We start from the raw sequence: 12,878 nt of genomic DNA, 5'->3' as shown, positions 1-12,878 counted from the left end.
TGGCGTGTTCAAAACCTTTTCATGTCAAGGACCCCCAACATGTTGTGTATTTGGCCACGGACCCCCATCTCAAAATATGTTGTTCCAGGGACCCAGAGAAGCAAATAATTGAGTAAAAAATTAAAAAAAACTGATATAATAAAAGATTTGCAAACATTTTCACGATTTTTCAAAAATAGCAGATATACAAGCTCATAGCACGGCACTCGGTGCCGCGCTATGAGCTTGTATATCTGCTATTTTTGAATAGCCAAATAAATCTTAAGTGACACAGATGCGATTCCTACTCTTCCATTGAGAAATGTGTCTACTAGTGTCTGGTAGGAAAACCTACTGGTTGACGACAAGTAGTAGTGCCTGAAGCTCATTAAGTGCAATATCTCCCCTGAACAAACAGATGATTGCCTCTTATGGAGCTGTACAGAATATGGTCACTCATGCTGCAGCCCGGGGTTCAAAATCCAGATATAGGACATAAAATGCACGGATTGCAGCTTTAAACACGTTTTCTGTGGCTCGCAATCCTAGCTCCAATTAAACTCTTAGCTTTCAGCAGTGACAACATGTTATTTCTTGATAACATACTAAATTACCACAGATATAGCGGGCACACAGTAGCCATGAATAATCACTGTAATCAAGTTTCGGCGTCCGTCATTCTTATTAGAAATGGTTAATTATTATGTGGCATAACAGTACATAATATGCCAATACCAACCATAAGCCGTGGAGGGAGGGAGTAACCCACTTAATGCACGATAGATATTCCAGAGGCAACGCACTTGTCACGCCAATCCATATGTTCATTAATTTGTAGGTTCATCAGGCCGTTGAAGGGAGGGGGAGGGGAGGGGAGGGGATACTAGTATTAACCCTTTAAGTCCGGGAACGCATCTTCAGATTTCTTTGGCTATTCAAAAAAACACGTAGATATACAAGCTCATAGCGCGGCACCGAATGCCGCGCTATGAGCTTGTAGATCTGCATTTTTTTGAAAAATCTTTACAATGTGTGGAAATCTTTGAATATCTATATTTTTTATAGCGGACATTTGTAAAATATTTTGTTCCAGGGACCCCCGGAAGCAAAGATTTGAGTAACAAATGTTCGCTTTAAAAATATATGTATTCAAAGATTTGCACACATTTTCACGATTTTTCAAAAATAGCAGATCTACAAGCTCATAGCGCGGCACTAAAATATTTTGTTCCAGGGACCCCCGGAAGCAAAGATTTTAGTTACAAATGTTGGCTTTAAAAAATATATATATTCAAAGATTTGCACACATTTTCACGATTTTTCAAAAATAGCAGATCTACAAGCTCGTAGCGCGGCACTCTGTGCCGCGCTACGAGCTTGTATATCTGCTATTTTTGAATAGCCAAAGAAATCTTAAAAATGACATAGATGCGTTCCCGGTCTTAATGGATTAATGACCATCAGTGATTTCTGTGCATTATCTAAAAGCGAGGCGGACAACGTCGCTTCCAAAGCCAAGTTTGTAGGAGTTGGCGAGTTTTATATTGGACAAGTTATCACGAAAACTCAATTTCTAGTGGGGGAAATGAGGCAAAAGCACGAGCCCTGAAGGTATCCGCGGCAAGATTGATGCCCACAGAGAGGCTACGGGGAGCCTCTGGGACTGAGACGTTTGTATCAGCAGGAGGATTAGGGGAAAATATGCAAAGAAAGAGTCACTGTGGAAAGATAAATGAGTTAGCACCTTCTGAAGAACACAAAAAAATGAAAAGCCCCCACTAGGGAATAACATCAAAATTTTATTCACCTTGAACCAAAGCTAGTGAATTTTCAGTCTAATTTTATCCGTTGCGTACAATGTCACAATGGCATTTCGACATTACCGTGTCAAGGGCAGGTTGGGAGGAGTGGGTTCGAGGCGTACTGTACATGTACACAACTTTCCAGTGGCCAAAAGGTACGTTATTTTGGGTTGTGTTTATGAATTAACCCATTAAGACCTGGAACGCATCTGTCATTTTTTTATTTGAGCAAAAAAAAAGCATTATTTTACACTTTGGCTATTCAAAAATAGCAGATCTACAAGCTCGTAGCGCGGCACTCGGTGCCGCGCTACGAGCTTGTAGATCTGCTATTTTTGAAAAATCGTGAAAATGTCTGCAATTCTTTGAATATATATTGTTTAAAGCAAACATTTTTAACTCTTATTATTTGCTTCTGGGGGGTCCCTGGAACAAAATATAAAATTTGAGATGGGGGTCCCCGGCCAAATACATATAATTTTGGGGGTCCTTGACATGAAAAGGTTTGAGCACCACTGATATAGAAACATACGTTTTTTTCAGAATACTGTTGGGATTTAGAAGACATTTTGCAGAATCGGCCTCAGGTCTTAATGAATTAAGCGTTATGAAAACAAATGACTGCTTTTGAGACCACAGAAGTCTGTCAGCTTACTTTTTTTTTAATATATATATTTTTTTAGAGAGAGAGAAACTCCAATCTGACATTTTGATTACATCATTATGGTGGATGATCTATAATTGCTCATTGGTTATTCAGTGCAGATGTACTTATGTGCAAATATATATTATTACTCTAAAAGCTTTTTTTCCCACCAACCATGGCTCTTTCCCTTTGTAGTTTCCTCCGTGCTGATTGGTTGTGCAAAAAAAATGTCATCACTTCTTCCAGTGTTGAGTTTCACACACCAGGAACCACTGTTCCATTCAGCTGTCAAAAGCTACTTAATGAGGGCAACACACATAGACCTTATAAAACATTTGAAATAAATCCTTTAAACATAACAATGCTCATGCAACATTTAAACATGTATTTTAGCCAAACATGGGCAATTATCACACAAACCTCCAGTAATAATAGGCCATTTGATACCGCACTTATGTGTGCTTGTTTACTCTGCACAATGATTGCGCTGAATAATGCAGTGCCCATCAAAGATTGCACTGAATAATGTAGTGCCCATCATCAAATAAGTACTACCAGTCAACGCTCATATGTCAGGTCATTAATAATTGGAAAATTGCACGCTTGTCTACTTGAAGTGTTAGTGTTATGTTCAAAGGACGTTCGTTTTAAATGCTTTATGAGGCTCATCTTGTGCGGGCCCCCATCACAATGTAGTTGACAAGCTGCTATACAGAGCAGTGATTCTGGTTCTGGGGAAAGTCTGCATCGGAGGGAAGTGATGAAACCGTTATAGGCCAGGATGAAAGAATCATTAGACGGGGCACGTTTGAGCTATCGTTCACTTTTCTTCCAAACTGAGTGGACGACTCCCTTATGCTTAGCCCATTTAGACCGGGAACGCGTCTGTGTAACCATTTAAACCATTATTTTATACGTAGGCTATTCAAAAATAGCAGATATACAAGCTCATAGCGCGGCACCGAGTGCCGCGCTATGAACTTGTAGATCTGCTATTTTTTTTTAATCGTGAAAATGTGTGCAAATCTCTATATATTTTTTAAAGTGAACATCTTTAATTCAAATCTTTGCTTCTGGGGGTCCCTGGAACAACATATTTTGAGATGGGGGCCCACATCATTTTGGGGGTCCTTGGCATGAGAACCACTGACATAGAAAAACAAACAACGCACATCCTCCGTTCTTTGGTGCTGAGCTTTAACTGTAAAAACAGTGATAATGAGACAAAGATATGGCTCGCAACTCACTTTTGTGCTCCAGGTTTTATTCCGTTTTTATTAATTTTTCAGCTGTTTTGTTTGAATAAAACCTGGAGCACAAAAGTGAGTTGCGAGCCATATCTTTGTCTCAACCACTGACATAGAAACATAGGTTTTTCAGAAAACTGTTAGGATTTAGAGGACATTTTTTTGAATCGGCTTCGGGTTAATTATACTCCGTCGTACGATGGTGTATACAGTAGCTAAAAAAAATAACCAATCGCGGGGCTTCTATTTTCCGCGCGCGACACCATCGTACGGCAATGTATGAATCAGGTTTTATTCTCACTCTTATTTGGCTTTATACTGTAGTTTGTTTGCCCATAGCTGAATTATTATGCAATTAATGAAGCAGGCCAATATATTAGTTGGCGGTGGCCAATGGCTGTTCTTAACTGTTGGCACTGTGCGGTGTTAACTTGTACCGTATTATTAACTTACTGTAACCTAATGTAATATGTTTTCACCTGGAGCTCTGTGTGGAAAAATATCCTAGCAGAGTTCAAAACGTTAGTCATTCCCTGCTCACAGAGCCCCCATTCAACCCACATATTGTTAGATGGTTGGTAAACCAGGCTTTCCTTTTATATTTTCAGTATAGAGCACCGAAGTCTGACGTAATTTGCGCATCCTACCTGGGTCGCGGTTTTCCACCCCCATTCTGAATTCCCATAGACGTGTTTAATATCGCGTCAAATAAGAACTGTGTTCCAAAAATAAACATATGATCCCGGCGGTTTGACTCTTATGGATATGAAGCATCAACTGACGGTGAGAAAACACTAATGTTACTTCTGCCGAATTAGTTCCATTTTCGCCAGAAACAGACTGTATCAAATATGAGTGACTGTCTATCATAAACGATACAGAGCCAACTCCCTGACAATATCGCCGAGACAGTTTGTTTATTTTTTGGACCACAATTCTTATATGAGACGATTCTAAGATGACCCGATGTTATTCTCCACAGAGAAATTACTTTACGACCCAGGGGATGAACGAGTGACGTCAGGACTTCTGTACTCTATTGTCTTTGCGCTGATATTGTCCATGATGCACATCACATATTTCTCTTCAAATTACTAAAATGAATTAACGCTGTTATGCCAAAAAGCATAAACAGAGACTAGTAGCAGTGCTGGCTAGTTAGTTGTACAGCACAAGTGTGTGAATGGCCCATAATAAGTATTTCTTATGTTGCAGCGTGTGTGTGTGTGTGTGTGTGTGTGTGTGTGTGTGTGTGTGTGTGTGTGTGTGTGTGTGTGTGTGTGTGTGTGTGTGTGTGTGTGTGTGTGTGTGTGTGTGTGTGTGTGTGTGTGTGTGTGTGTGTGTGTGTGTGTGTGTGTGTGTGTGTGTGTGTGTGTGTGTGTGTGTGTGCCCCAAAAAGTGCTTGTACCAGACATCACAATATTCCGCTGCATAGCCATATTCCCACATTGTCATGTATTATGGTATGCTGACATTATTGATTAAATATATCAATCATTTCCTCCCCTATTTACTTCAAGTGATATCAGTAATTTCCCTCCTGTCATAACCTGAAATCATATTTCTCCCATGCTATTTCATGCCGTTTCAATATTACTTTTTCCTACAAGTTGTCTAGCGTTGCAGCAAAGTGTGGAGTCATGTAGTGTATTATTGTGTTTTAAAACTCATAGTTGATGTAAACATTAATAACACCATATGTCAGATCAGATGTTGGGCATAAAGTCAACAAATTATGAAAGCTCCATTTGGCAGGTGCTGTGACATTATGGTTTATACTGTAAAAACATTTAAATAAAGCAAACCTACTTAACCTAGCATCCTTTTTTTGGGGATAACGTTCACCGGAAATAGCCGATCTACAAGCTCACAACATGTCACAACCCAAATACGTTGTGAGCTTGTAGATCGGCTATTTTCGTCGAAGAGATTTGGTATAGAGCGAATGCTGACCCAGCCATATAAGGACTCATTTACCAAGTGTAGACCCTCTATACCATAGAGGGTTTCAGTGGTGGAAAGTAACTAAGTACATTTACTTAAGTACTGTACTTAAGTACAATTTTGAGGTATTTGTACTTTACTTGAGTATTTCCAATTTCCAATACTTTTACTTCTACTTCACTTCACTACATCTCGGATCCAAATATTGTACTTTTACTCCACTACATTTATTCGAAAACTTTAGTTACTAGTTACTTTGTAGATTTCGATTATTATTACAAAGCATACATTAACCACTTCAGCCCTATATACTTCAGCCATTTGAAAATAGCAGATCTACAAGCTCACAAGATTTGCTATTTTCAAAAGATTTTTATACATTTGAAAACTTGTGAAATGGGACATTCTACATGATGAGTACTTTCTACTTTGGTACTTTAAGTACATTTTGATACCAATTATTTTGTAAATTCTGAACTTCTGACTTTTACTTGTAACGGAGTATTTCTCTCTTTTACTTTTACTTAAGTGAAAAATAAGTACTTTTTCCACCTCTGGAGGGTTAAGGTGGTTAGACGGAAGCTGCTGTACTCAACTCTTCATATCATTTTTTTTCCTATAGGTTCACATTGTGAGAAGAAGGAAGTGCATTGTGCTTCGAATCCATGTAGTAATGGCGGGACGTGCGAGGAGCTGACCAGTGGGTTTGTTTGCCGCTGTCCAGAGGGATACTGGGGCCCCAAATGTGACTCTGGATTCGACATCAACTGCATGTCGTATGAATGTCGGGAGGAACCGATCTGCTCCTCAGGGGAACATGTGAGCACTCTCTTGGCACTTATTTATTTATTTTTTTTACCTCCGAGAAGGTCATTAATAAGTGTCCGATTCAAATGAATATGCTACCTTTAACAAATTGTTCAAATGGCTGCGGTCATTTTCAAAGGCTGTAAAAAAAATTTTTTTTACTTTGTCCTGGAAAACTGTGTTTACCTCCTAGCTTTCTGATTAAATGACCCGGTGCATTTTTAAGTACCAGGTAGAAATGTCTCTTGTGAAAAAAGTCCTTCCGAGGCCTGCCTCAAATATTCACCTTTCTCATAAAAAGCAGGTTTTAAAGTAGGGACTCGTATAATATATATTTCATGAAGATGAGGGTTTATTATGCTAGGCCTGGGATACTTCAGGAGAGGAAATATAATAATGCATGGCCTAATTGTCTTCTCATCTTAATTTCGTTCTTTAGCAAATTTGCCACATGGGTTCTATACAAAACCCTAAACATTTTTAAGGTGGGAACATTTTGAGCTATGCACTCTTGGTTGTGTGAGAGACCAGAATAGAAAGGGACATGGTATGACATTGATCTTTGACATTGATTTTCCTTCGTCGAAACTGACTTATGAAAATGAAATGATTTATCCCGAGTCACAAAATCTCTAGAAGCCGCAGTATTTATCATTATCCTCTCATTACAGACATTAATCTTATTTTCAGATGTATAATTGCTGGTGGTGTAGACAATGTTGTTGTTGAGTGAACAAATGGGGCCTGTTGTGTGTGTGTTTTGTTATTATTTTTCTGTCAATTCAATCACTCTACATGTGTTATATGTTGTGTGTGTGTGTGTGTGTGTACCAACGCCTTTTATTGATTGAAGTTCTCAGTCGGCACAACTGATTTTTCAGTCATTTGGATTCCACAAAAGCCAGCGTGTCTTCTATGGAAGCATGTCAGGCACCGAAAATAGACGATCTACAAGCTCACGCGTCGTGTTGTGAGCTTGTAGATCGGCTATTTTCGGTCATTAGTTATTTTCAGATTAAAAGAGTGTTTGAAGTGGGTCAGACTAGCAATAGAATACGTGTGTAGAAGCATCTTCCATAAAACATGAGTGGTCTCAGATATTATATAACAAAGGTTTAGAATGATAATATACCTAAACATCATTTTTACATACTGCGTTTATTGTTTACGAAAACCGAACACTATTGTGTGTCTGTGTCATGAGATTTTATGTTGCTTTATTCCATGAGTTAGACTTTTTTTCAGACTGCAGGCAAATCTGATTTATTTCTCAAATCTGATCTTAGAGACTGACTGTCCACACTGTTATTTGCTCTAGTAACGTTGTAATGACATTAGCGTGAGTAAATGCTTAACTTACACTGTCGCAATGCCGAAAATAGATTGTAACCTGTTTTGCGAACTTGTAGATTTCTATTTTTAGAAATCTGATTTCGATCACCTAAGAATGTGGTTCAAATCTGATTAGCAAAAGAATCTGTTTCCGTTTTTATTTTGCTGTTCGGACTTGATGCTAAACAATCAGGATAGGCCAAACATGGTATTTGGGGCTGCCAGTCCTGAACATAGCCTTATAGTGAAATCACATGGCTTTGTGTGTCATCTAACCTTGTTTTCTCAAGCGGACAGGTGACCTGGTTTGTTTTGTCTCTCTCTCTCTCTCTCTCTCTCTCTCTCTCTCTATGCAGGCCTCTGAGTGTGTGTGTGCAGACGGTAGTGTGGCCCCGGCATGCAGGAGGAGACAGCAGCAGAGCCTGTGCAGCCCATCACCGTGTCTCAACAACGCCAGCTGTGTATCCAAGGGAAATGATTATGCTTGCAGGTGAAAAACATGGAGCGATCTAATAGAGGCCATCCTAGCGCCCCCCCCCCCCCACCCCCCCCCCCCCCCTTTTCAAAATGTGTTTGGGCTGCCTTGAGAGACATCTCCCACCTGAGGCGTTTATGATAATTTGTGTGTTTTCCAGTGCTTTTAATGAGATCGGTTTTAGAATGAGACGAGCTCGTTTTAATTCAAGAATCGCTACGTCGACGGTTGAACGCTATCAGCTAATAATGTTTCCTGATTGACCAGTTTTCTATTAGTACTTGTATCACGGTGTATCAATACAAACAAGGCCAGCATTCTAAACCTTTCTGAATGCTATCCCCATACTACAGCTTAATCAAGTAGTATTTGAAAAATAATTGAGCAACAGCATCTGTTTTAAATGTATTTTAGAACCAAATCCGTGAATCTTTATCAAAATGTCTATGAGTTGAGACGGTCTCACACATTTTTTTTTTGTGTGAATTATCCAACGCTGTAATGCTGACCATCTGCTTGGTCAACCAGGTTATACGTACAGTATTACTCCAAACTAATGTATTTGCTGAATATGATTTGCTCTGGATGACGTGCATCACACAGAGTTACATTTCTTTTAGAACCAAATCCGGGAATCTTTATCAAAACGTCTATGAGTTGAGACGGTCTCACACATTTTTTTTGGTGTGAATTATCCAACGCTGTAATGCTGACCATCTGCTTGGCCAACCAGGTTATACACATACAGTATTACTACAAATTAATGTATTTGCGGAATATGATTAGCTCTGGATGTGCATCACACAGAGTTAAAGTAATTCCACCCCCCCCCCTAAATTATAGTCCTGTTGTATCTGTGTTGTCCAACAGTATAGCTTGTTAGTGCAGGCAAATTGATTTGGATGACATTAACCCCTTCTCTGCAGTTGTCTTACAGGCTTTTCCGGGAAGAACTGTGAAGAAATAATTGACTACTGCGGTCTGCTCAATATCAACTGCCTCAATGAGGGATTGTGCTTGACTGTAATTGGTGGATATAAGGTAAGTAATTCAATGGTCCAGGCTTAAGGAAACACCCCAAAACAAAACGACCACAACAACACATCCATATACAGAGCACTGCTGAGTGGTGTGAGCAGAAAGGTGAACTCCTGTTCTGGACACATTGAAAACACCAACATTATTATGATATTTGTGTCAAACATGGGCCATTTTGAATCCACTGTTTTGAACAAACCTAGTTAGAAATAATTGATGTTTTTTTTTTACCCCACCCCACCCCAGTGTTGATTTTGACAGCAAATTTTAATTTAGTTTTAGTCATAGTCTTTTGAATCAAATTCCATTTAGTTTTAGTCATATTTTAGTCATCTGAAATGTTTTAGTTTTTCTCTAGTTTTAGTCGACTAAATATCATAATATTTTAGTCGACTAAATCTACACTCGACTTCGTCGGCTAAAATGTATTTTGGCGGTGCCTTGATGGTGTCGTAATGGCTGATTTTAAACTTGGTTGCATGCTGAAAATAGCAGATCTACAAGCTCACAACGCGTCGCGCTGCGACGCGTTGTGAGATTGTAGATCTGCTATTTTCAGAGCGCAACACCCGAGCGCAACCAAACATAAAATGACTTGTCTTTTAGTTCTACTGGATCTCTTCTCCACTAGTCGCTCACTAACATTTTAGTCTAGTTTTTATTTGTTGACGAAATTGTCAATTATATTTAGTCATAGTTTTAGTCGTCGTAACTTAGCTTTTATTTAGTTTATATTTAGTTTTCGTCAGTGAAGAAAGGTAGTCGACGAAAAATTTTCGTCATAGTTTAAGTCGACAAAATCAACACTGCCTCACCCCAAACTAAATTATTTTTGTATGTACCTGCATACTAAAATATCAGTTGTGTTGCACATGCGTTCTTGTATTCATATCATATTTGTCTTTTCTACATAAAACCTACGGTGTAACACATACTGTAAACTAGAGCCACGTGAAACAGGAGGTCACTAGAGTAACACAACATAAAAATAAAGCCAGACAACACGGTGAATGAGAATAGAGATAAGAATATCCTATGGCAATAATGGAATCCTAACTCATTAATCATTGTGACTGTGTGAACGCTTAGTTTGCACAGGCAGACGAGTTCTAGTCTAATTTACCTCTCTTGTGCACACAGTAAAGTCATCAGTGTTAATTTAACACTGAGTGTAAAAAAAAACCCTCTCAGTTAAATGAACACTATGGATTTGACTGTGTGCTTGATACCCTCAACCCTCTGGACTCTGACCCAGCACCTGAGACTAGTCTCTGTAACGCGTGCCCCATAGCTCCCGATTATTCAGTATCGGTCTCATTCCGTGAGGCTGCTGTGATTGGACTTCATTTAAAATCAACTTTTTAGTTAGGTGGTCTGTCTACAATCATTGTCAGGCATGATCAGAACACTGCAAACTAGCCACTTCCCTTTAACTTCTTACCTTTTAACTAGCCACTTCCCTTCCTTTAAGACCGGGAACGCATCTGTGTGTCATTTTTAGATTTAAAAAATCATTGCTATTCAAAAATAGCAAATATACAAGCTCATAGCGCGGCACCGAGTGCACACTTTCTATCTTTCAGGGCCTTGAGGTTGTTGTTGTTTTTTTCTTTTCTTTTTTTTTAACCCTATTCCCTGCCTAGAACGTAAAAAACTTGATTATTTCCAATTACCAATTCTGCCAAGAACGTAAAAAAACGTAATTTAATTTTTTTTAATTTCACCCAAAGACCAAGGAGATATGATTTTTCGAAGATCTAGACTCCTATCCACTTCCTTGTTAACTTAGAACTTAAAAATTCTGTATCTCGGCTCCTGAGTACTTTTTTTTTTTCAATGAAAAATCTCTGGCAGTGGGCAAACGCGGCCAGAAATAATTCAGGCAGTGAATGAGTAAGACAGGGAACGCATCTGTGTCATGTTAAGATTTATTTGGCTATTCAAAAATAGCAGCTATACAAGCTCAGATCTGCAATTTTTTGGAAAAATCCTGACAATTTGTGCAAATCTTTGAATATAAATATTTTTAAAGCGAAAATTTGGAACTCAAATCTTTGCTTCTGGGGGGGTCCCTGGAACAACATATTTTGAGATGGGGGGTCCGCAGCCAAATACATATCATTTTGGGGGGTCCTTGAAATGAAACAGTTTGAGTACCACAAAAAAAAAGCTTCCTCAGAAGCAAAATGTTTAGTTACAAATATTCGCTTTAAAAAAAGAATATATATATATGCAAAGATTTCCACACATTTTCACGGTTTAAAAAAAATAGCAGACCTACAAGCTCATAGCGCGGCACTCGGTGCCGCGCTATGAGCTTGTATATCTGCTATTTTTGAATAGCCCAAAGAAATCTAAAAATGACACACAGATGCGTTCCCGGTCTTAAAGGGTTAACGATGCCCTTACAGTGTAGTAGTGTATATGTATATAAATATGCGTATATATACAGTATATATGATTTGCTCTCTATCCTCTCTCTGCAGTGTGTCTGTGGCCCTGGATGGATAGGCGAACTGTGTCAGTACGTAGGCGACGCCTGCCTGATGATGCACGGGAACAGCTGTGCGAATGGAGGAACGTGCGTCTCGACGGGTCAACCGTCGTCTCGTCCACAGCACACCTGCGTCTGTCCCCTTGGCTTCACAGGTGACGGAAATCCATTTTTTAAAATGTTATAATGTAGGCACGTAACGATTTATCGTAAATCGATTTAAATCGATTCAAACGGGTGACAATTTAAATCAATTTAAACTCTCTCAGTGTTTTAAAAAAAAAAAGATTTTCAGAACCCAAGATCATCATTATCTGAAGATTTGCAGCTCCATCCACTCTTTGTTTAACTTATAACTGAAAAAGGCTGTATCTCGCTTCCTAAATAATAAAAGATTGCTGGCACAGTTCGCAATAATTTTTTTATTTCATTGGCACTGAGAGAGTTAATAAAAAAGTGAATCGCGATGTGAAAAATTGCCAGAAGAAACATTTGGAAAGGTGGAAAACTTTAGTTTAAAGGTAGGGTAAGTGATATTGTTTGGTTAAAACAAAAAGTATTTTGTTAAAAGGTTCAAATACTATATTCTGATAGTAATCATTGCTATAGAGTGTTTTTTTCAGTAACAGATGTCTCCCCGTCTCTCCAGCTCTTTAATAAACAGAAAATATTTTTTTCGGTAGGTGTCAAAATCTCAGCCAATCAGGAGAAAGTACCCATTTTTAAGCTTAATTTGTAGAGTGTTCCAGTTCCAATTTTGTCTGCTCATTTCTTAGTGTCATCACTTCCAATTTCACTTGTTTAATCTGTATCCTGATTGAGTTCTCTGTCCTGGTTGGATGAAATTGGAAATTAAACTGAAACGAAAATGCATTTTCTGTTTAATAAAGAGGTGGAGAGACAAGGAGACTCCTTTTACTGAACAAACACTCTATAGCAATGAGTACTATCAGAATATAGAGCTATTTAACAATTATTTTAACCAACGCAAATCACTTACCCTACCTTTAACTTGCAGAGTGACGGATTACTTTACCCGGTTTACATCTTCTGATAGTTGTACTTGAATGTTGACATGAAATAATAATCCCGTTTAGTGTTAGCGCGAGCGTGA

The 12,878-nt window shown here is 38.7% G+C and overlaps 1 protein-coding gene across 1 annotated transcript in view; it reads left to right on the top strand.

The window, feature by feature from the left end:
• Positions 1–8,107: 8,107 nt before the first annotated feature.
• eys (eyes shut homolog) overlaps positions 8,108–12,878 on the top strand; it is a gene marked incomplete at both ends in the record, with an annotated part of 383,646 nt that continues 378,875 nt past the window's right edge. Inside the window, 3 exons of the mRNA XM_080449567.1 lie at positions 8,108–8,247; positions 9,159–9,273; positions 11,757–11,919. Coding sequence (XP_080305693.1) covers positions 8,108–8,247; positions 9,159–9,273; positions 11,757–11,919 — 418 coding nt within the window. The remainder of the gene's footprint in view (positions 8,248–9,158; positions 9,274–11,756; positions 11,920–12,878) is intronic.

Source organism: Gymnoscopelus braueri, assembly GCF_963280865.1.
Source record: "Gymnoscopelus braueri genome assembly, chromosome: 14".
Taxonomy (NCBI): domain Eukaryota; kingdom Metazoa; phylum Chordata; class Actinopteri; order Myctophiformes; family Myctophidae; genus Gymnoscopelus; species Gymnoscopelus braueri.
The sequence above is the reverse complement of the archived record's forward strand: the minus strand, read 5'-3'. Positions and strand labels throughout refer to the sequence as shown.